Genomic DNA, 23987 nt, shown 5'->3' with positions numbered 1-23987 from the left:
AACATTAATACAGCATATCATACCAGAATTAAATTCACCAACAACAGAATTCTGAAATATTCCTCTAATTCTATGTACCGTGTATTCCTAAATATTTCACTTCCAAAAATAGGTCCAGAAAAATTACTATGGCCTGAAAATATTTATGAAAGTCATTTATATGATATACTGTATTATGTTCAGGGATTGGGAACTATAATACTTAGCCAATAAAAAATTTAAATTTACAGGCTAACCAAAATGTTTTACATATTACTCACATGATTTGACCCTTGTTCCAAGACCTATACTCTATTTTATTCATCCTGAATTTGAATTCTGTAAATTTTCTGTTGATGGTCTTATCCTACAACAGGCACACTGACATAAAAGAAATTGCTTAACCAAAACACACTAACTCAAAAATTTATCTATCTATATATTATAAAACCTTAAAACTTGGCTGATACACTTTAATATCATGGAGACAGAGGTCGTATTACATAACATGCCTTAACTCATTTACAAATATAATTTCTTTAGAAAACCAGAGGCAATTTCTCTAAGTGTTAAGGACTAGACATTTCACAACTTTTACAAGGTATGGTGTAAATGTTCACATTTGTATTCAAAGATTTCAGATAGCATTAAGATTCCACTTCCACTGACCAGTTTATTAAGGAAAGGGGAAAGCATTTAAATCCTGGTCAGCATATTAAATTATTAACTTAAAATCCAGCAGTTTTATCATATTTCAATGATTCGAGTAAAATTTATAGTTACCAAAAAGCAAATCAAGCAGCAGTACATTGGGAACAAACTAATTATGAAATACGCCTTAGAAAATTTTACAAAATGGTATTAAAATTTCTTGTCACAGTGGCTTTTTAGATCCAAAAAACCTGCTCATTTTTTTTCTGTCAAATTACTTTAACAGCCTAAAATGTAAAAAGAGAGAAAATGTAGTTAACAAATGGTTACACCAGGAAAACACTTGGGGCACTTGAGTGCTTGCTGGCCTTTAGTTAATGTCTAGAATCCCCTGTAGCTGCAGAGGACCCACTGTTTTTCAGGCATCTGGAAGGGTTTTGCATTTGCCTTCTCCACTACAAAAATCACACACACAAATAACAGAGAGAAGAATTTATTATTTAGAGATATTCTAGAAATATAGCAAGAATGAACAAGAAAATCTGGCATAAAATAAAACACCCAGTGCCCATTTGGCACCTAAGCTACAGGAAATCTTGAACTTTCACGAAAACCAAAATCATTGTAACCCTTGGTATACTGAAATTCAATGTGTTTTTTTTTTTTTTTTCCAGATTATCAATGTGAGGAAACTTTAAGAAAATAAAATCAACCTACTCATTTACTTAAAACAGAAATAACATCATGCATTTATTTGAAGGCTCTGTAAGCATACATGGAGTGAATCATTTACTTTCAGGGCTTTTTCATAAAACTCAACATTAAATTAACTAAGTAGATGTATCTCAGGAGGTTACAATAAGGGACATGGTTTTAAACAACTTAAAAATGTTTTAAAAGAAAACAAAAGGTAAATACCTTATAATAACAGACTTAATTTTCTCATTTTTAGAATTAAAAAAATCTGCAAGCAAAAATTACAGACTGCAGTATAACAAGGGTTTAAAAATGTTAATAGCTTAGATTTAACATGCTACTAATGCTCACTCTACATTTACTGAGGTAGATGGTCATCTTAGGATGCCCACATAGGTAGTTAAACAAAGCACAAACCTTCTGCATATGGTACGACTATCAAAGCTCTGTCAACGAATACAGTATTTGTCAGATGCTGTGCCACAACTGCTGAGTCTGGATCATGGAACTTAACAAAGCAGACACGAGAAGAGACTGGCAAAGGTGAATCACTAAAAAATAAACAACATAAAAGAGAAACAGAGTATCAGTTAAAACAAATGCTAATTCACAAACCAACACATTTCAAAGTAAAGCAGATAAAAAAAAAACCTAACTGTATATTAACGTAAATTCAAAAGAAAACATTCTCAATAATATACTCTTCATTGAAATAATGTAGTGAATTGCAGTTCAGATAAAAACTTACAATCACAACTTATATTTACAGGGTATCAGGTTAAAAACAGTTTGGTACTAAAGTCTCAGAGACTGAGGGGACCACAAAATTGTCAGTTGTTTCTTTCATAATACTAATACCAGCTATTTTTAGATACAGGTAACAGTAGTTTGGGTTTAGAAACTTCCTTATGGCATTCTCAAGAGTAAGAAAGATGAACAATTTTTACATCAGGGACAAAAGAATATCAGGAGAAAAAACATGTACTCAATAATCAATGAGTTTTCTTGAATTGCATAATAAACAGGTCCCATGCCCTGCGCTCTTTTACCCACAGCATGTAAGAACTCTTATGCACTATAAATAATCAAGGATTTCTGGCTTGGAGCACTTTCAGATAAAAGAAAAAATTTAGGTACACATGGAAATAGTACTATGCTCCACTAGTGCTACCTTGTAAAGTTTCAGTAAGCAAAAGGGCCAGTTCCCTCAGCAAATTACTTCCTTAGGTAAAGAAAGACAAGTGCTAAACTGCAAGCTATGGCAGTGTAGGTAAGATAGGTAACACAGGAAGCAGGGTTTTTTTCAACTGTTAAGTTACAGGGTAGTTCAAATTTCTGTCTTGAAACTCTGTGCAAGAATGCAGGGATGGCTCAAGCCCATACCAAAAGTTATTTGGAAAGCTAGTGCCTTAAGGCAGAAATAAACACACCATCCCTAGTTAATACACTCTAATGTGTATTAGAGTCACGGGGTGGGGAGTTGGGGGTAATTCACACTCTTCGATCCACATCAATTAAATCACGATCTCTGATGAAGTTTGAGCTCTTTCTCCTTTAATTCTGACAATTTTATGCACCTGGGGTGCAAAACTACTTCATTGTAACGTTAATATAACACATCATAGGACTCATTAATGAAAAGGAAAATCCTATATTTTAACACTATCTGAATGAGGCTTCAGTTTCTAACAAATGAAACACACTCATGTGTACATAAAATTGTAATTGCATCAGATTTGGTTATACTAAGAATTTCAGATTCATTGTTGAAAAGAAAAATAATTTATTTTAGGCCTAACAAAAAACCCCACAATTTCTATCACAACTCAAACACTAACAACATGATGCTATACATGGCCTGAGAACTCAAACCCATTACAACTGCTGATACAAGTTTCCCTACAAGGATCTCCCAGGCTAAGCACAGACCCTAACCCAAGTTCAAAGCAAAATTAACAGGGTATCCACAAGCAAGTTAAGCCACCTTGTTATATAGGCTCACTGCTGAATGTTTCTTAAAGAATACAGTGGTTTTTAGATGTGAAACACTGCTGGTATAAAATTTAACAATGTTGCACCTGCAGTAGTAAAAACAATGTTTTAGCAATTTCTCCTTAAAGAAATGGGAGGGGTCTTACTATGTTGACCAGCCTCCCACTCCAGCTTCCAAAATAGATGGGGCTGCAGGAGTGCCTCACTGTCAAGTACTTTAGCAGGTTTAGTTAAGCTATGGCACTTCACATTTCTTTGCTGACATCCATGTTTCCATCACTAAATTACAAAGCTCTTTTAACTCTATCATCTCATATTCTTAACATCCAACACGATAATGTTGGGAAATAGCGGGCACTTAACACTTCTTAAAAACTAGCCTCTACCAATTCTTTAACACTTTTTATTGTTATCTTATGAAAAGAAATGACTCCAAATATGTTATTTTTAATGAACAGTTCCTTAGGAAAAAAGTACTACCCCTGTGCTCAAATTGTATTCTTTATACTTGGCAACCTTAAAGGGACTCATATTTTTTTCCCTACCCATTAATATCATAGGAATGCTCCAATTATTTTGGCTATATCAAAATCTGTTAAGTGATGGTACGGTACAGACTAAATATGAAGTTGAATACTGTGAATAAAATAGTAATTCAGAAAGGAAAATATAATTTCATCTCTCTCCACTTCAAATGGCCTCCTTTAGATGGGTTTAAAACAAGTTTTTGTTAGTATCTGGGCCCAGAATTACATTCTTACATTTAATTAAAATTTGTCTTTTTTTTTTTTTTTTTTGAGATGGAGTTTCACTCTTGTTGCCCAGGCTGGAGTGCAACGGCACAATCTCGGCTCACCGCAACCTCTGCCTCCCAGGTTCAAGCAATTCTCCTGCCTCAGCCTCCCGAGTAGCTGGGATTATATGCATGCGCCACCACGTCCAGCTAATTTTTGTATTTTTAGCAGAGACGTGGTTTCATCACTTAGTCAGGATAGTCTTGAACTCCTGACCTCAGGTGATTCACCTGCCTCAGCCTCCTAATAAAATTTATCTTAAGATAATATAAGATAGAGGACTGATGTCTGAAATTAATTTTTGTTCTCTAAAATTCTGTGGAAGTAGTTTCCAAATACATGTATTTTACTCTGTATCTCTTAAAAATTAGTATGAAGTAGGGAGAAATGAGGAATAAGATAGGTAAAGTGAGTCCTGCATGCCACTTCTGTCCTCCAAGACTGGCTGTACAGTTTTTAACAGTTCTTACGTGTCCTCTGAGGCTATTTCAGAATCTTCTAGGCTACACACAGAAAATCGAGATTTCTGTTGTTCACCTAAGGTCTGTAGAGAATCTTTTTTATATGAAGGCCCAGATTCTTAACAAGGTATTCATGCCTACTAACGTACCAAAATTTCAGGTTTAGGCCACTGATATCAGCCTTTCAACTTCCACCTTAATAGTGTGCTAAGTGGAGAATTTTGAGCTCATAAATGAAAGCATCTCCAAAACCCACAAAAGGAGGTGTGTGACAGAGGACATTAACCTGAAAACTTGACTGTTGACCTCATGCGCCCCTCCTCACTACATAAAGAAATATACAGTAAAATGGTGCATTTATTAAAACCATTTTTTCTTTAAAGATGCACTAAACGCTTTCCCTTACCTAATATACTAATTTATACCTATATGACCATTAAAAAGTATCCATTTTGGGTCACTGAAAAGTTACTAATGAACTTCAATTTATCTCAGTATTACACCAGTCTTAAGTTACTGCATAGATGTGATATACTTCACTGGGATCATTACCTGATACCTGATAAGCACTCTGCTGGGCAATCCCACTAAAAGAAAGCATGTGAAGATCTTACAAGTTACTTGGCTAAATCAACAAACTCCTGATCAAGTGGTAAAGGAGAGTCACAACTTGGGTTCGAGGTCTAGTTCTGACACTGGCAGTATGGCCTGGGCATACAAAAAATACCTATGTAAATTTCAGTTCATGAACTTGTAAAACAGGGTCAAAAACATTTTTTCCTCTGGGTTTGTAAGGATTAAGATAAATTTAGAAAGCAACTAACTCACAATAGACATTCAAACAATGCTGCATTTCCAACACGCATTTCAGAAACAACCAGAATCAAAACAGTTTAACAAGAGTATATGTGGGGTACACTGACAGATGCTTTCAAATAGCTGCAGAGACATCATGCTGTAGAGAGGGTTAGACTATCACCTATTGTAAAGATAGTATATTTCTCAGTGAAATTATAGGCCAGAAATTCTGGTTTAAAAGAAGGAATACATGGATTTAACAATGACAATGCAGGAAACCTCCTTGAGCAGGTTGTCACTGAAATGTCTGTCATAATCCCGGAAATGTTTCCCCAAAATAGGCATTCAGAACCAAAATGAAGAGTTTCAGTAGGTGTGGGTGAGGTTCAGTCATATATGTATTTTAAAGCACCTCATATTCTACAGGAGAGAAGTTGTTAAACTTAACCTGTCAACTGATGACAGGTGCTATAGAAAAAAAGCAGTGTTAAGTAGAATAAAGCAGCAGCAGAGGTGCTTTATTTTACACAGGGTGGTCTGGGAAGGTTTCTCTGATTAAAGTGACATTGGAAAAACAAAAGTAGTTAAGCATGTCACAGATATGTCTAGGGGAAAGAGAGTTACAGGTGCATGTCACCGCCTTCTTGGGGGAAATCACAGTTTTCCCTCAGTATCCATGGTTTCAGGACTCCCTGCAGATAACAAATTCGAGATGCTCAAGTCTCTTATATAAAATGACGTAGGGAGGGGGAAGATGTGGAGGAAAAATAAAATCATGGCGTATTACCTGTGCACATCCTCTTGTATACTTCAAATCTCTTGATTACTTATAATACCTAATACATTGTAAATAGTTGTACTGTTTAGGGAGTGATGACAAGAAAAAAGTCTGTACATGTTCAGTACAGATGCTCTATTTTCAATTCACAGTGAGCTGAATCCATTGATGTGGAACCCAGAGATGAAGAAGGCCAACTGTGTATCGAGACTAGTTACAATCAGGTGACCTGTTCACAACAGACAGAATTTTATGTAATCTGAGCCATTCAATGTTACGAGTAAATATTTTTGGAATGATGAACCCTGTAGACCACTGGGAATCCACTGCACATTATCCCTGGCAAGTTTACTGTTGAAAGCTCTACTAAGTTGATAGAAACTACCAACAAAGTATATGCAACTTGTGCAAGTCAGATTAGTTTATTGAAACTTATAGTTAAAAAAACCAAAATGCAACATCAAGTAAATAAAAGTAGCCATCTACATTACTGATCAAATGTAGAATGCCACTAGTAACATTTAACTTATTGTAACCTCGTACATTTTAAAAGACAAAATGATCTTGTATGTGGAAAGATAAATGAAGGAGTCAGAGTAAAAATGTTGTCAATTTATCTCTCTTTCTCTCAATACGGGGAAAGAAGTCCTTTTAATGCAGAGTATCCCAGATCATATAGTTGAGGGAGAAATTCTCAAGCACACACTAGCCGTCCTGGTTATGAAGGAACTACTCGCTTGATTACAAAACAGAAAGACTCTGGTCCATCACAACTTCCTCTAAGATACTGGTCATGCATTAGGTAAAAGATGAACCAGTATAATGCCTACATCTCTCTCATCTTTTTTCTAAATGCATCATAAAACTGCCTTCGGAGAATAAACAGCATTTAAAAGTCAGCAACTATAATAAAATTCTTGTAGGACTGGAAAGAATTGTCATAAATTGAATACCTCAAATATCGCACTAATAAAACGATTAAAATCATCCAATGTATCAGTATTTTCTGCTATTTTATTGTTTATTAATTTTACAAGCTTAAAACAGTAAGTCTTGAGAAAACTGAACAACAGCAAAGCATCTATTTTTGTATGTTCATATTATGAAAGCTATTTGTCCTTCATTACCAAATCAAGTATCTGTCAAAATAACAGGAATAAAAACATGTGTTTGTTCCCAGAACTCCACGGCATGCTAAGTAAATCCTCTCTCCACATGTACATTTCCCTAAAAATTAGCAATATACCAATTTGAAACCACCAATAATCTTTGAAACTATTTTAAGTGGAAAGTGATGAAATATGTTAATACTTAACAAATATCTCATTATGATAAACTTTTGTCAATTATTTTATTGAGCAGAAAGTTAATGATTACCTGTACCATAACAATAGATTCTTAGAGAATTCCAATTTCCTGTTTAGTATTTAAATGACATCATAAAATTCTCAATATATGGTGTTTACTGACAATGACACTTGAATTGTCACTTCTCCACCAGTAAGTCTTCCAAAAAGCACAAGACTATTATTTTTATTCCAATTGTCTGTTTTAAAAGTACACCTTATCTTACTTCATAACTATTTTTTCTTTACAATTAATCCATTTATTTAATATTCTTGCGATAGACATAATTTTCAAAATAAAAGTGAAACAAAAGGATAAAAAGTCATACACTCTAATTCAAATTTCAACATTTATAAAAATTCTTCTCAAGAACAACTGAAATATCACAAATCTGTATATTATTCAAACAAAGGAAAATCTCTGGTTTCAGATATAACCCGTTTTTTGACATTATAAAAATTAAGTAATCAGGCTCACTAAAGTAAGCGTCTGGTCAAAAAGAATACGATCTTTGAATTATATTGCTGGGCCAGAACCACATAACAGGAAGAGCAGTAAGTGACCAACAACCTACAAAGTTCAACACTAAATTAACACAGGCATGAATAATTTTGTTTTCTTTCTTCCAAGAACGCAAAGAAAAAATACTGTTTTTTAAAAAGGGGATTTAACCTATATACGACGTACAGAGTGCAGTTAGTCTTGCGTTAAGCCCCCAAAGCCAAACGACCACGTTGGCACAATTTAAGGCAGAAAAAAAAAAAATTCCCGAGAATAAGAGTCAGAGTTTCCTAATCCCAAAATGCCCTGGCCCTGCCTCTCCACATTTTTTTGTAGGCCTGGAACACAACTGTCTTAGGTAAATGCAACAGCCACCAGCCACTCAAGCAGCCCGGCCCGGGGAAGCAGCGACAGGGGCCTAGGGAAATTGTGTGTGTGTTAGGCCTAGGCTGAGGCGGCGTTAGCAGGAACAGTGATGGTGGACGATACTCACTCCGGCGGGAAGAGGCGCAGTTCGTCGATCTTGCCTAGGAAACCGAAGAGAGTCCGCATCTGCTCAGAGCTAGCGCTCGGGGAGACATTAGTCACCTGGATTACCTCGGTGCCGCCGCCTCCGCCGCCACCACCTCCGCCACCGGGCCCGCCGCTGGGGCCCGGACCTGCAGTGCTGGGGACGACGGTAGTGTTGCTCATGGCGCTGCTCGGGTTCTCGCTCCTGCTTTAACACATCAAACACACAACAAACAGTGAGAAGGAGGGGGAAGAGGAACCGGTTCGCGGGAGAGAGGAGGGTGTCCGATGCTACAGCCTCTGCTTCTGCTGCCGTTGCCGCCGCCGTCGCCGTTTCTCCGCCCGGCTGCACGCCGCGGGGGAGGGGAAGAGAGCGCGCGAGCTCGAGACCACGAGAAAACAAACGGCCACCCTCCTCGCCTCCAACTACAGCACTAGCGGGCCCGAGCTCCCACAATGCCTTGCGGCGCAGGGCGCGTCAGCGTCGCCTCTACCCCGCGCAGGCCCAGCAACCCTCGCCCGCAGCCCGAGAAATGCGAGGCACCGCGGTCTAGAAAAAGGCTTTATCCACCTTCCTCTCTCGTTTTTTTTCTTTTCTTTGGAAGAGAGAAGAAGAGGCACGTATAAACTTTTTTTTTTTTAAAAAAATTCATCCCCCTGCAAAAAGTCACTTCAATAACTATTCTTACTAAATACTGCTCACGATATGTCTTTATATACTGATAATCATCTACAGATCTATCCAATTACTAATGATTTAAACCCAAGCTAAGATGCCACCCCACCACCACCACTATAAAATGTCCCGGAATCTTAAATGTTCATGAATTTTGGTAACATTAAATCTGTAACCAATTTGTTTTGTCACTAAAACTTTCAGAAAGGATACATTTTAATATTACACTTACTAATAAGCGTTTTGTACATTTATTCACAATGAATGACTTTTTTTGAGTGACTTTTCTTTTTCTGGTCGCCCTGTCGCCCAGGCTGGAGTGCAGTGGCACCATCTTGGCTCACTGCAACCTCCGCTTCCTGTGTTGAAGCCATTCTCCTACCTCGGCCTCCTGAGTAGCTGGGATTACAGGCGCCTGCCATGATGCCCGGCTAAGTTTTGTATTTTTAGTAGACATGGGGTTTCACCATGTTGGCCATGCTGGTCTCCAACTCCTGACCTCTGCAGATCCACCCGCCTTGGCCTCCCAAAGTGCTAGGATTACAGGCGCGTGAGCCACTGTGCCCAATTTCACAATAGCTGACTTTTTGGAAACAGTTTACAGTACTTAAATATATTCAAGTATATATTTCTAAAGAAAATACTGCAATTTCTCAAGAAAAACTTGTTTCACATACATATTCTTGCTTAAAATAATTCTGAAGCTTTTGACTATTAAAAAAATCCTTGCCTTAGTTTTCAACCTCATCTGAACTATTCTCTCAACTGCATCCAGTGTGTAGTCCAGTGACTTGTAGTGCCCCAAACATGACAAAAACCATAATATCTCTGTGCCTATATACAAGGTATTAATAACATTATTCATCTGTCATCTTCTGTAGAGCATTCCTTCCCTCACTGCTATGACTTCTGCAAGCTGTTAAGGCTTCCTCTTTTCTGCTAAGTAACAGAAGATACATATATTTATTATTGACATGTATCACTCAAAGTTGTGAGCTTCCTGGGTCAGTCCAGAATCTGGCACAATGTCTGTCACACAGTCAGTCCCAATACACGTGCTGGACACACGCACAAACATACCTTAATGACAATGTCATTTAAGACAGTTCACTAAATAATTTACTTGACCTTGAATGTTTTTAGAGGTAAAACTTTTAAAGGTTTTAGAGGTAAAAACAAACAACTTGAAGCCTAACAGAGTATCTACATTAGTGAATACTTCTTGGCACAATGCAGTCAAGATGCAATATGTGAGAGATTAGAGCACAAGGTTATTGAGATTTGGATGTAGAGCCAACTGGCTAAGTGACTGTCACTAGTGCTTATACAGAAAATGGATGGATTGATTGATTGTGAGCCTCAGCAAAATTAAAAACTATGGCCTTCATAGAAACCAACTAGCATTAGCTAGAGCCAAGACTTCTCAGAATTTTAAAGAAAAGCATATAGTTGTCTCTCAGTATCTGTGGGGGATTGGTTCCAGGACCCTCCCACAAATACCAGAACCAGAGGGTGCTCAAATCCCCTATATAAAATGGTGTTGTGTAACAGTGCATTTGCTCTGTAGCAATGGGCTCCATGTATGTGGATTCAACCAACCTGGGACTGAAAATATTTGGGAAAAAATTGATGGTCTAAACATGTACAGACTTTTTATTTCTTGTCTAACAACTATTTACACAGCTCTTACATCGTATTAGTATAGAGATGATTTAAAATATTTGGGAGGATGTGCACAGATTATATACAAACACTATACTATTTTACATAAAGAATTTGAGCATCTGTGTATTTTGGTATCCTCTGGGGTCCTGTTATCAATTCCCCATGAATACTCACCTCAGGACTGGTACGATATTTGCATATAATGTAAGCACGTACTCTCATACTCTTGAGTAACCCTTATCTAAAATGCTTGTGACCATAAGTGTTTTGGATTTTTAAAAAACATTTTTGAATATCTGCATTATATTTACTGATTTAGCATCCCTAATCCTAACATTTAAAATCTGAAGTGCTCCAATAAGCATTTACTTTGTGTCACGTCAGTGCTCATAAAGTTTTAGATTTTTGAGCATTTTGGATTTTGGTTTTTTGGATTAGGGATACTCAACCTTTAATACTGAATACAATGTAAATGCTATGTAAATAGCTGTTACACTACATTTCTAAAAACTTTCATTTTTAATGTCATTATTTTTTATTTTTTGAATATTTTTGATAGGGGATGGCTAAACCCAAGTATGTGGAACACATGATATGGAGGCTGATTGTACAACTAACCATGTCACTCATAAATATCTGTGAATACAAAGAATGGTAATTTATTTTCTCATTTTGAATCAGACATATGTAACTGCCAGTTACAGATTCTTAATAGTTTAACATTTATTGTGAGTGTCTACTATATGCCACACATGTTAAAATATTTGATGATAAAAGGACAAATAACAGAAGGTCGGGGTTCATGCCTTTTTCTTTTTTTCCTTAAATGTTAACACTTATTTATTCTCTGTGATGGGTACACATAAATCTTTTATATGACTCTACATTTTTCTGTATGTTTGACACATTTCATAATTAAAATTACAAATTCAAACCACGGAAAAAGGTAGTTGTAATAAAATCCTTTAAACCACCAGAAGCCAATTTATGTACAATAACTTACTGAAAAAATAGATGATACTTTGCTACAGAGAAACTAGGTGGCAAAAAGTTCATTCAAATGAAGAGGATTTTAAAATATTTTATTTTCAAATCATTTAGCAGCTACCAAAATAAAAAAAAAATTACTGAATTTAAAGTTAGAAGGCTGACTTAAAATACCAGCCCTGCTGGCCAGGTGCGGTGGCTCATGCCCAGCACTTTGGGAGGCTGAGGTGGGCAGATCACGAGGTCAGGAGATTGAAACCATCCTGGCTAACATGGTGAAACCCCATTTCTACTAAAAATACAAAAACAAAATTAGTTGGGTGTGGTGGCAGGTGCCTGTAGTCCCAGTTACTTGGGAGGCTGAGGCAGGAGAATGGCGTGAACCCAGGAGGCAGAGCTTGCAGACAGCCGAGATTGAGCCACTGCACTCCAGCCTGGGCGACAGAGCGTGACTCTGTCTCAAAAACACACACACACACACACACACACACACACATACACACAAAACAACAAACAAGCAAACAAAAAACAACCAGCCCTGTCTTTAAGCATGTGATTTGAGGAAATTTGACTTAATTTCTAAAAATCTATGTCAGTTTGTCAGTCAAATGAAGAGCTGAATCATAATTTTGAAGATTCTTGTAGGTCTAATAGATTAAATAATTACATTAATGTCTGTTTTACATAGGAATAAGACATATACCTAAAGACAAATGACAAATACATTAAAGCAAATAAATATAACCAATTTATGACAGTTTTAAATCACTTCAGATTTATTTAGGCTCACAATTAAACAGGACTATAGAAAATATAGAATCTGGAGACAGGATTCATGCCTGTTTTATTCACTGTATCTACAACATCATTAAGAGGCAGTCAAAAAACTCACAATTTCTTCAAATATTATGTACCTAACTCTATTCCAAGGATTTTCCTAGCTGCTGGAAATAGAGTAGTGAAAAGGAAGTGAATGTCCCTGATATCATAAAACTTCAGGTCTAGCATGGCAAACTTTCAATATAAAAACACAGCCAGGTGCGGTGGCTCACGCCTGTAATCCAAGCACTTTGGCAGGCCGAGGCAGGAGGATCACCTGAGGTCAGGAGTTCGAGACCAACTTGATCAACATGGAGAAACCCTGTCTCTACTAAAAATACAAAATTAGCGGGGCATGGTGATGCATGCCTGTAATCCCAGCTACTTGGGAGGCTGAGGCAGGAGAATCGCTTGAACCTGGGAGGCAGAGGTTGCAGTGAGCTGAGATTGTGCCAGTGCACTCCAGCCTGGGCAACAAGAGCAAAACTCCATCTCCAAAAAAAAAAAAAAAAAACCAGAAACAAACAAAAACCACAAAAAAACCCCCCCACAAAGATGAAAGGAGTGATGTGTTGTGATGACATGAAATAGGACAGCGGAAAAAGTGTTATCTGCTGAGACCTTACTAAAAGGAAGAAACAAGCCATTTGATTTTCTGGAGGAAGAGTATTCCAGACAGAGGAAATAACAAATTAGAAAGACCCTAAGGATACGAACAAGTTTGAAGCTTTCAAGAAAGAAGACCACTTTTTGTGAAGTGAATGCTTTCCAGTTTATATTTCAGTGACAGACTTAGAAATCTTGTCATGTGGAAAGCGAAGTGAAGGAAGTATGCACAGGGAAGGTTCAATTAGCTCATCTTTGGATATAAGTAAGGGAAAGCTTCTAGTTATATATAAATGATCATTATAATCAATTTTATTATGAGTTAATGCAGCTGGGTATGGTGGCTCATGCCTGTAATCCCAGCACTTTGGGAGGCAGAGGTGGGTGGATTGCTTGAGCCCAGTTGTTTGAGACCAGCCTAGGAACGCAGAGAAACCCCATCTCTACAAAAAATACAAAAAAGGTAGCTGGGTGTAGTGGTGTGCACCTGTGGTCCCAATTACTTGGGAGGCTGAAGTGGAGGATCACCTGAGCCTGGGAGGTCAAAGATGCAGTAAGCTGAGATCGTGACACTGTACTCCAGTCTGGGTGACAGAGTGAGACCCTATCTCAAAAGAAAAAAAAAAGTTAAATAACCTATCATTTGGCCTATAAAGTTACATTATGGAAAAGTGCATGATTTCTGATAGGCTTTTGAAACACAGGAAATAACTTACAGGTTCCCCAAAATACTTTGAAGATTCACAGGTAGGACAGGTAGGGAACCACTACTGCCACACTGAAAAAAAAAAAAATTAACTGGTGCTTGATATTGGCAGGAAAACATGTCAAACAATATTAGACAACGAGTCTTTGTACACATCCTTAAAACAATACTAATCCTCTTAGTCCTAATGAACAAGCTTTAGTTCTTTCCCATCTCAAGCTTCTAAAAAGATCTTTGTATTTAGATGGAAGGTCTTTCAGATAAAAGAGAGCAGACAGGCCACGCGCGGTGGCTCACGCCTATAATCCCATCACTTTGGGAGGTTGAGGTTGAGTTTGAGATGAGACTGACCAACATGGAGAAACCCCGTCTCTACTAAAAATACAAAATCAGCCAGGCGTCGTGGCGCATGCCTGTAATCCCAGCTACTTGGGAGGCTGAGGAGGGAGAACTGCTTGAACCCAGGAAGTGGAGGTTGTGGTGACCCAAGATTGTGCCACTGCACTCCAGCCTGGGGCAACAAGAGCGAAATTCCGTCTCAAAAGAAAAAAAAAAAAAGAGCAGACACAGGTATGCATAATCCCTCTACCCACTGGACACCTTGTTTCCAGTTGGATAAATCAAACCACTTTTTGTTAGTCACTTTTGTTCACACTAATGGAAAAGACGGTGGAGTCCTTCCAATTAACACAATTTTGCAAATCACCACAAGCAACAGGACTTTTATGAAATTAGTTGTTAAACAGCTCTTCCCTCTACCCCAAGCAAATACATTTTTTGAGGCTAGAAAAGTCAATTTATCAGTCTTTGGGTTTCCGATACCTAACAATATTATACTGGAACAAGTCCAGCATTAAACAAAAATCTACCATAACCTATGTGCTAGAAACTTTACAAATGCCTCATACAATCTGCTCAACTCTTGTAAGGCAGATGGCTTATCACTAAAGTATATTAAGGGAATGCCTGCAGTAAAGGCTTTGTGAATGAAGATGGTAATGTATTTGTTTCATTTAGAGGGAAATTTGGTTGAGCAAATTTTCAAAGTATTTGGCTATAATTTTTTTTTTTCCCTTTGGCTATAGAGAGCAATAAGAACAACCTAGGAAATAAATTGCTGATTACAAATCCGTAAGTTTTCAAAAACTTATCTGCAGGCCAGGAGTGACTAGCGTGGCCAAAATGACAAAACCCGGCCTCTACTAAAAATAAAAAAATTAGCTGAGCATGGTGGTGTGCAACTGTAGTCTCAGCTATTTGGAGGCTGAGGCAGGAGAATCGCTTGAACCCAGGAGGCAGAGGCTGCAGTAAGCTGAGATTGTGCCATTGCATTCCAGCCTAGGCAACAGGGCAAGACTCTGCCTCAAAAAAAAAAAAAAAAAAAAAAAATTTATCTGCAGATGTATTTAAAAATCAAATTGTAAATCCCATGCTCCCATTTCTTCTTCATCTAAATGAAGGGGAGAGGATAAGGATGAGTTAGCACTAGGGGGCTGACTGACAGACAAAAGAACACATGGACACACATACCAGGACAGAAAAAAAGTTTACCTATGTTTATTTTCAAATACTTCTTTCATATCATTTAATATATATTGTCTTCCAATAGCAAGGATTTTGTATGTATGTTTTTAAATTGACAGAGCAGGGTCTGTGAACACCCAAAAATTATAGGTAAAAATCTATCTGTGACCATTTTTCACAGCTTTGTTTTATGATTAACATAGAGGGAAAAAGTAGTAGTCAGAGAATTAAGGTACTGTTGCTTGCATCCTATGCACAGTATTCTCAGCTATAGTAAACATGTATTGCTTGGAAAATCAGAATCAGTTTATTTGTACAGATTTGCTTGGCTTTTTTATTTAATCAGCTCAAAAGAAACATTTGGCTGGGGAAGCTCCAGACACTGATTACTCAATACTATCTTCTATGTTATAAAAGATTCTTTTGGAGTCTTAACTGACAAAAAGCCATTGGAAGGAATGCTTCACAATCTTAAAAAATAAAAAAAACTTCAATGCAAGAAAATATCCAGTAGAGTTATATGTATCTTTACCTCTAATAGTTTCATGCATTTTAATACTAGCTTTTCGTAATCAAGGAATTAAACACATGCACCATTTGACCTTTTATGGTTTTTTTCCCCCATGCAGTAAAATTAAATTTCTCTTCATGGAGGAAAATTATTTTTAAAGACTTACTTAAAACTGGAAAAAAAAATGAAAGTGTACTCAAATCAGTACATTTCATTAATAAGGCTGAATTACATTAATTGAATGCTTTTAAAACGACCTTCAATCCTCATAACACTTAAAAGGTGCTGGAGTGATTAATAATGCAGGCCCTAGAGTCAACCTGAAGGGGCTCTACCAATTAAGATAATTGTGTGAACTTCAGTTCATTACTTGGTGCTTCAATTTCCTTATTTAAACTAAGAGGGTAATAATAATGCCCACCTCATTGGGGTTGTTATGAGGATAATAAGTGAGACTACTAATACAAATGCTTAGAATAAATTACTATTATAATGACTATTCTACAAATAAAGAAACTAAGGCTTAGAAAAGTTAAGCAACTTGTCTAACATATAAAGCAGGTAATAGTAGAGCAGGGATTAAAAAAACCAAACCAGGTACTACATCTCACGCCAAAGCCTGTATTTCCACTATGTTGTACTGTCTCCTACTATGTCTTCTCATAATAAATCCATAAAAATTTAAACTCACACGAAAGATATAACTCAGGAGAGTTAGTTTACATAGTGAGAACAGTTTCTTGTTTAGATTTCACATTTTAAAATAGGTTTTTTTGTGGCATGTTAAAAATTATAAAGCAGTAAGTTTAATGCTAAATACTCAAACTATATGACTGTAAAAAACATAAGCGGCTTCTATTCTACTCCCTAATTCTACTCCCCTATGTGTGTTCTCATCTACTGTAATAAATACTTCCTCTAATTAGCCACATGAGCTAATGTGTCCTTTATGTGAAAAATGGGGATAATGATGCCATTTAAAGTTCTAAGATTAAAAATATGAATACAAAGCACTCAGCAGAGTGCCCAACACATAGGCACCCAACAAATGTTACCTGTCATTATAGGAAAGTCAGTTTCCAACTCTCCAATTTCCTCATCTTTTCTTTTTAATTTTTTTTTTTTTTGAGACAGGCTCTTGTTCTGTCACCTAGGCTGAAGTGCAGAGCTCACAGCAGCCTCAAACTCATGGGTTCAAGTGATTCTCCTGCCTCAGCCCCTTACCCCCACCCCTCCAGTAGCTGGGACTATAGGCTCACGCCACCACACCCAGCTAATATTTTAAACTTTTGTTCAGACAGGGTCTCCCTATGTTGCCCAGGCTGGTCTTGAACTCCCACCGGGGCATCCCAAAGTGCTGGGATTACAGGCATAAGCCACCACACTTGGCTTTCCTCATCTTTTCAATTGATGACTAACAACAGTAATACTTGTCTTACTTTACAGCATTATTGTCAAAATTAAATTAATAAGAACATACCCTATAAACAGTTAAGTTATAATAAAGATAAGAATTATACCATTATTAGATACCCCGTCTCTTTAAATAGGCTACTGCAATGCAAACATGACACCAATATAAAAGACACAAAACAACTGCACCTATCTTTGATTAATATTAAATTAAAATCAGGCATAATGGCTCACACCTGTAATTCCAACACTTTGGGAGGCCAAGGTGGGTGGATTACCTGAGGTCAGGAATTCGAGACCAGCCTGGCCAACATGGCAAAACCCCAAAAATACAAAATTACTCTACTAAAAATACAAAAATTAGCCGGGTGTGGTGGTGTGTGCCTATAATCCCAGCTACTTGGGAGGCTGAGGGAGGAGAATCGCTTGAACCCAGGAGGTGGAGGTTGCAGTGAGTCAAGATCTCATCACTGCATTCCAGCCTTGGTGACAGAGTGAGACTATATCTCAAAAATAAATAAATAAATAAATAAATAAACATTAATTAATTAAAAGTGCCATGACATGGGTCAGAACAAAAATACTATCAAATAACCAAAGCATAAATTTTTAAAAAGTAAAATACTACTCACAATTTTACTAAAATTAAACAATTTTAGTTCCTAAAAATAAAGTACAGTAAGCAGTTTTTAAGGGCCATGTTTCTTTCCCCCAATTGCCACCCCAGGCACTTGAAACAATAAACTGTTGTTAGTTTCAAGCCACAATTAGCTCAGGCTGAAGTCTAAAGCACTTGGAGATAATGATTAAGTAATTATTTTAGGGGAGGGATGAGATGGTAGAGATGTAATATTTCTAGGAAATGAGTTAAAAAGAAAAGCAAAAATGTCAGCACCTCTAAGATGGCCATAAAGTTGTATTGATGGCTGATAAATTTAGTGTTGAGTGAAAAACATGTACCTCTAGAATGATGATGGCTGGGTTCACAGATTTGCATCATAGGTACCAAGTATTTAAATGTCCACTAGTATTTCAACACTCCAATGATGCATACCTTTAAAATATTTAAGTATATGTAACTGTGATATTGCAAACGATGGAAAAAAAAAACCTCAAGTAGAAAAAAAATTGTGAGCAGTCTTGAAGGTATTCTGAAAGCTAAACTAGCACTTACCAAATTGTGAGTATAAATATGTGGTCTAGAAATCTAAGTATCAAATTTTAAGTTAACAATCTATTGATTGTGATTGTTAACAAACTACCAAATTATTCAGATTTTTCTCCTTAAGTTGATGTTTAAGGATCAAGTCTCAGAGACCATATTGTGTCTTATTAAAACTGTAGGCAAGCTTTGCTATATAAACTGTATTTGCCAATTATAAACATTTACTGTATCTCCCTTTTTAAAGTAAATGAAATTGCAAGCAGAATCCAACTGAACAAAATTGTGGGTGGGGAGAGGGTGGATAAAAAGTAAAATTTTAAAAATAGTGGATTTTCATTGAAATTGTTTTTAAAACAGACTTACTCAGTAGTGTATGTGTTAACATAAAGATAGTGTTTGGTGCCCTAACTTTACTTGTGTATTACTTTACTAGTTTAAAGCCAAAAAAAAAAAAATAAAATCCATACAATTAATACAAAATCTGAGACTTTAAGTCAGAGAACACATTAATCTTGGAAAACAGAGCAAGAATACTGCACTAGCTTTTAAAGGTTAGGAGTAATAATCGCTGTGAATAATAGGAAACACTTCCAGCTGATTTAAAAACAACCAATAAACACATCTCAGTATTATAGTGCTTTTTTGAAAATGACATAAGCAGGATTGGTTTACCACCACCCTTGTTTCAGTTTCTTTTTATAATATAATGAGATAAACTGGAAAACTCCCAAATTAAAAGCATTTTTGATAATTTTTTTTTTACTAATTCTTCCACGTTCAAGTAAATAAAACATTTAAAAAAAGCCCTCATATAAGAGGAAAAAAAATTTTTCCTAAACCCGGGGATTAAAATTTTTTTGTGTTGAAAATAGAGAGAGCTGGGTGTGGTGGCTCATACCTGTAATTTCAGCCCCTCAGGGTCTCGCTCTGTTGCCCAGGCTGGAGTACAGTGGAGCAATTTTAGCTCACTGCAACTTCTACCTTTTGGGGTCAAGCCATCCTCCTACCTCAGCCTCCCGAGTAGCTGGGATCAAAAGTGCATGCCACACCACGCCCAGTTAATTTTTGTATTTTTTGTAGAGACAGAGTTTCAAGATGTTGCCCAGGCTGGTCTCGAACTCCTGAACTCATGGGATCTGCCTGCTTTCGCCTCCCAAAGTGCTGGAATTACAGGCATGAGCCACCGTACCTGGCCAATCCCAGCACTTTGGAAGGCTGAGGTGGGAGGATTGCTTGAGCCTGGGAGTTGAGAGCAGTCTGGGCAATATGGGGAGATCCTGTCTCTATAAAACATTAAACAATTAGCTGGATGTGGTGGCATGAGCCTACAGTCGCAGCTACTGGGGGGCATGGGGTGGAGGTTGAGGCAGGAGGATCACCTGAACCCATGAGTTTGAGGCTGCAGTAAGCTCTGCACTCCAGCCTGGGTGACAAAGTGAAACTCTATCTTGGGGAAAAAAAAAAAGGGCGGGGGGGGGGACAGAAAATATTAGAATCAAATATTAAATCTCCTAGAGCAAGCTGTTTCATGATTCAAAAGTATATAAGAGAAGCAGAGAAAACAAAGAATATACAAATGCATTATTCCAAAGACAATGCACTTTCTCCATTAGAAAAAATGACCATATAAGACTCTAATAACAACATAATACAAATTTCAAAGCCACATTTGAAACTATCAATAAAATGCAAAATATGTACTGCCTTCACTGAAAGGAAAAGAATGTCTTCTTGGCCAGGCATCGTGGCTCATCCCTGTAATTCCAACACTTTGGGAGGCCAAGGCAGGTGGGCTGCTTGAACCCAGGAGTTTGAGAACAGCCTGGGCAATATGGCAAAACTTCATCTCTACCAAAAAAAAAAAAAAAAAAAAAAAAAAAAGTGAGGTGCCTGTAGTCCCAGCTAGTTGTGAGGCTGAGGTGCGAGGATCCCTTGAGCCAGGGAGGTCAAACCTGCAGTAAGCCTGGGCAACAGAGTGAGACTCTGTCTCAGAACAAAAGGCAAAACAAACAAAAAAGAATGTCCTTTCCTAACTACTTTTAAAGTTGGCAATGATAGGCCTGAAGGGAAAACAAATGTGAAATTGCAAGTCTAAATTTTTAAAGAAAGCTAAAATGTTCTCTCAATAAATAACTTTTACCATAAGATAGCAGCCCCCACAGATAAGGCAATATTCTGAAAGATAAACATAATACAATTTGAAATAGGCTAAATTTGTTACTTTACACAAAAAGAAACTTCCTAGAATGTCTGCTAAACAAATACACTTTGCTCTTACTTGACTCCATTTTATAAACAAATGTGCTTGCAAATCTGCACAAATTAACTCAATTTACTTTTACTATAATTTCAGACTTCAATAATTCATCCCATCAATTGTACTTTTTATCTATGTCTTTATAAATTTTAATGGTAGAGACAAGCTGTGCTATGCTTTGATAACAGTCTTGCTTTCTGTTATGAAACAAAACAGTACCCTTTGGCCAATGTGATTTTTAGGTTTAACATAAATTTGGTTTCTTCACTTTCTTTTTGCATTTAGCAAAGAAGTTTGAAGAGGGAAGGCTTTCATCACATAAATAAAATGAATATAATAAATACTAGCTAGACAATTCCATTACAAAAGGTAGCTGTGCAGTAGTCTGCAGCCTTGACACAGGAGACATTCATTTCGTATTATTTTGGTAATGTATATAAAGTCAATTTTTCTAAAAAAGCAAATACTTTGACTTAAATGCCAGTGTTGGAAAAGAGTTAGAATTTTTGCTTTCAATGTATTCTCCTTAAAACAATTGAAATGGAGTTAATTCTCATATAAGTATTTATAACTACTTTTTCATAAAGAAGCTCAATTGAAGTTGATTAGCTTTCAGTTTTCGTCAATTTGAGACAAAACATGTTATTTTCTCTATTGCATGAGGTAATAATTTTCACTGTAACTTGCTCAATCTGCACTTACTACATAAATACAATATAGCAGGCTGGGTGCGATGGCTCACACCTGTAATCCCAGCAATTTGGGAGGGCGAAGCAGGTGGATCACATGAGGCCAGGAGTTTGAGACCAGTCTGGCCAACATGGTGAAACCCTGCCTCTACTAAAAAAATACACAAATATAAGCCAGGTATGATGGCACATATCTGTAATACCAGCTTCTTGGGAGGCTGAGGCACGAGAAATCACTTGAAGCCGAGAGGTGGAGGTTGCAGTGACCAAGATTGAGCCATTCACTCCAGTCTGGGTGACAGAGCGAGACTCCATCTCTTTCTCTCTCTCACACACACACAGCACACACCACACATTGTATTACAGTAACTAGTACATTCTTACATATGTCAGTTTATATCTATTAGAGTTTACCACAAGCATATGGCCACCGGGATTTTTTTTTCAGAATTACTCTTTGCCATTAACAGAATATACTTTCCTTATACAAGATGAAACAATGTTTTAATACAGTATCATTAAATGTCAATAATGAAATATTTAACTTCAAGAACAACAAATTAAAAAATTATACCTTGTTGTTATTTTTTAATAAATTGAACTAGGCAGGGTGTGGCGGCTCATGCCTATAATCCCAGTGCTTTGGAAGGCCCTAGATGGAAGGATTGCTTGAGGCAGCTCATGCCTATAGTCCCAGTGCTCTGGAAGGCCCTAGATGGAAGGATAGCTTGAAGCCAGGAGTTCAAGACCAACCGTGGCAACACACACTCGTTTCTACAAAAAAAAAAAAACCATTAGCTGGGCATGGTGGTGTGATGGCTACTCAGGAAGCTGAGGTGGGAGGACCGCTTGAGCCCAGGATTTCGAGGTTGCAGTGAGCTGTGATCACACCATGGTACTTCATCATGGGTGACAGAGTGAGACCTGGTCTCTTAAAAAAAAAAAAGAACCAAAGAAGAATCTACTGTAGGGGGAGGCGTGGTGACTGTAAAATTTTGTACTCGAGCAATTCAATTCTCCAAAGGTGGGTTGTTACTTCCCCAAAGGTAGGTTGTTACTTCCTACAAAAGAGAAAAAGGTGGTTCTTTAATAAATAAATCTTCTTAAAAACAACTGAAATGTCTCTTACTATGACTGCAGGATTAAAAAAAAGCAAGTTGGGAATTATGAACAGCCACTAGGCAAGTCATGGTGATTAAAAAGGTTTTGGAAACAGATCTAGGTTAAAATTCCTGGTTGTGCTATTCAGAGAAACTTGTGAGCTTGGGTAAGTTTCTTTACCCCTTTTAGCCTCAATTTCCTCATCTGCAAAATTAGTCACTGTGTTAAATAAGAAATAGCAAATAGAGGTATTATTAGCATTGAGCTTGGTATGGGCCCAATAAGGCAGCTATTACCATTACTGTGAAGGCAAGTTGACCAGGGACCTCATTAATAACCTTGCAAAAGTTGCTATGGTCGTTTTCCTTTAAAACTCAGGCTGGGTACAGTGGCTGACACCTGTAATCCCAGCACTTCGGGAGGCCGAACTGGGCGGATCGCTTGAGGCCAGGAGTTCGAGACCAGCCTGACCAACATGGCGAAACTCCGCTTCTACTAAAAAATACAAAAATTAGCCATGCGTGGTGGTGCGCGGTTATAATCCCTGCTGCTGGAGAGAATGCGGCAGGAGAATCACTTGAACTTGGGAGGCGGAGGTTGCAGTGAGCCGGGATCACGCCACTGCAATTCAGCTTAGGCGATAGAAGGAGACTTTGTCTCCAAAAAAAAAAAAAAAAAATCAAGACAAAAACCACTCTTTGCTTATTTTGCAGGGTAACGACTATTGGTAACTTTCTCTTGTTCGATATAACTGTAAAAGACTCTACAGAACTAAGAACAAAAAGGGTAGAGTTAAAAACCGAATTTTACAGGTAGCAATAACCTGGACTCAGGTAAAAGTGCGTGATGAAGAATTTGTCAAAGGGACTTCATCCTAGCTTTCAACTATTCTACCAATCCTCAGTAGACTTGATGGGGGTTAGAATGGTATTCCCTGGCATACGCTTTTTTTTTTTTTTTTTTTTTTGAGACGGAGTCTCGCTCTGTAGCCCAGGCTGGAGTGCAGTGGCCGGATCTCAGCTCACTGCAAGCTCCGCCTCCCGGGTTTACGCCATTCTCCTGCCTCAGCCTCCCAAGTAGCTGGGACTACAGGCGCCCGCCAACTCGCCCGGCTAGTTTTTGTATTTTTTAGTAGAGACGGGGTTTCGCCGTGTTAGCTAGGTTGGTCTCGATCTCCTGACCTCGCGATCCACCCGTCTCGGCCTCCCAAAGTGCTGGGATTACAGGCTTGAGCCACCGCGCCCGGCCTGGCATACGCTTTTAAAACAAAATCATTTCAGGCAAAAGAAAAGTCTAGGCTCGGCGCGGTGGCTCAAGCCTGTAATCCCAGCACTTTGGGAGGCCGAGACGGGCGGATCACG

General features: G+C 37.6%; 1 protein-coding gene across 14 annotated transcripts in view; it reads right to left on the bottom strand.

The window, feature by feature from the left end:
* The window catches only part of SRSF11 (serine and arginine rich splicing factor 11), a 49046-nt gene that overhangs the window by 23680 nt on the left and 1379 nt on the right, over positions 1–23987 (bottom strand). For 4 of the 14 annotated variants that reach the window (XM_033225266.1, XM_033225268.1, XM_033225269.1 and 1 more), the window contains exons 2-3: positions 8491–8712; positions 1744–1877 (exon numbers count right to left, since the gene is read on the bottom strand). In XM_033225266.1, coding sequence (XP_033081157.1) covers positions 1744–1877; positions 8491–8690 — 334 coding nt within the window. In that variant the 5' untranslated portion in view covers positions 8691–8712. Of the gene's footprint in view, positions 1–1743; positions 1878–8490; positions 8969–13976; positions 13995–23987 lie in introns of those variants that run through there. The other 10 variants (XM_033225267.1, XM_033225270.1, XM_033225273.1 and 7 more) reach the window with 6 other exon arrangements.

Source organism: Trachypithecus francoisi, unplaced genomic scaffold (assembly GCF_009764315.1).
Source record: "Trachypithecus francoisi isolate TF-2019V2 unplaced genomic scaffold, Tfra_2.0 Lachesis_group12, whole genome shotgun sequence".
NCBI lineage: Eukaryota > Metazoa > Chordata > Mammalia > Primates > Cercopithecidae > Trachypithecus > Trachypithecus francoisi.
The sequence above is the reverse complement of the archived record's forward strand: the minus strand, read 5'-3'. Positions and strand labels throughout refer to the sequence as shown.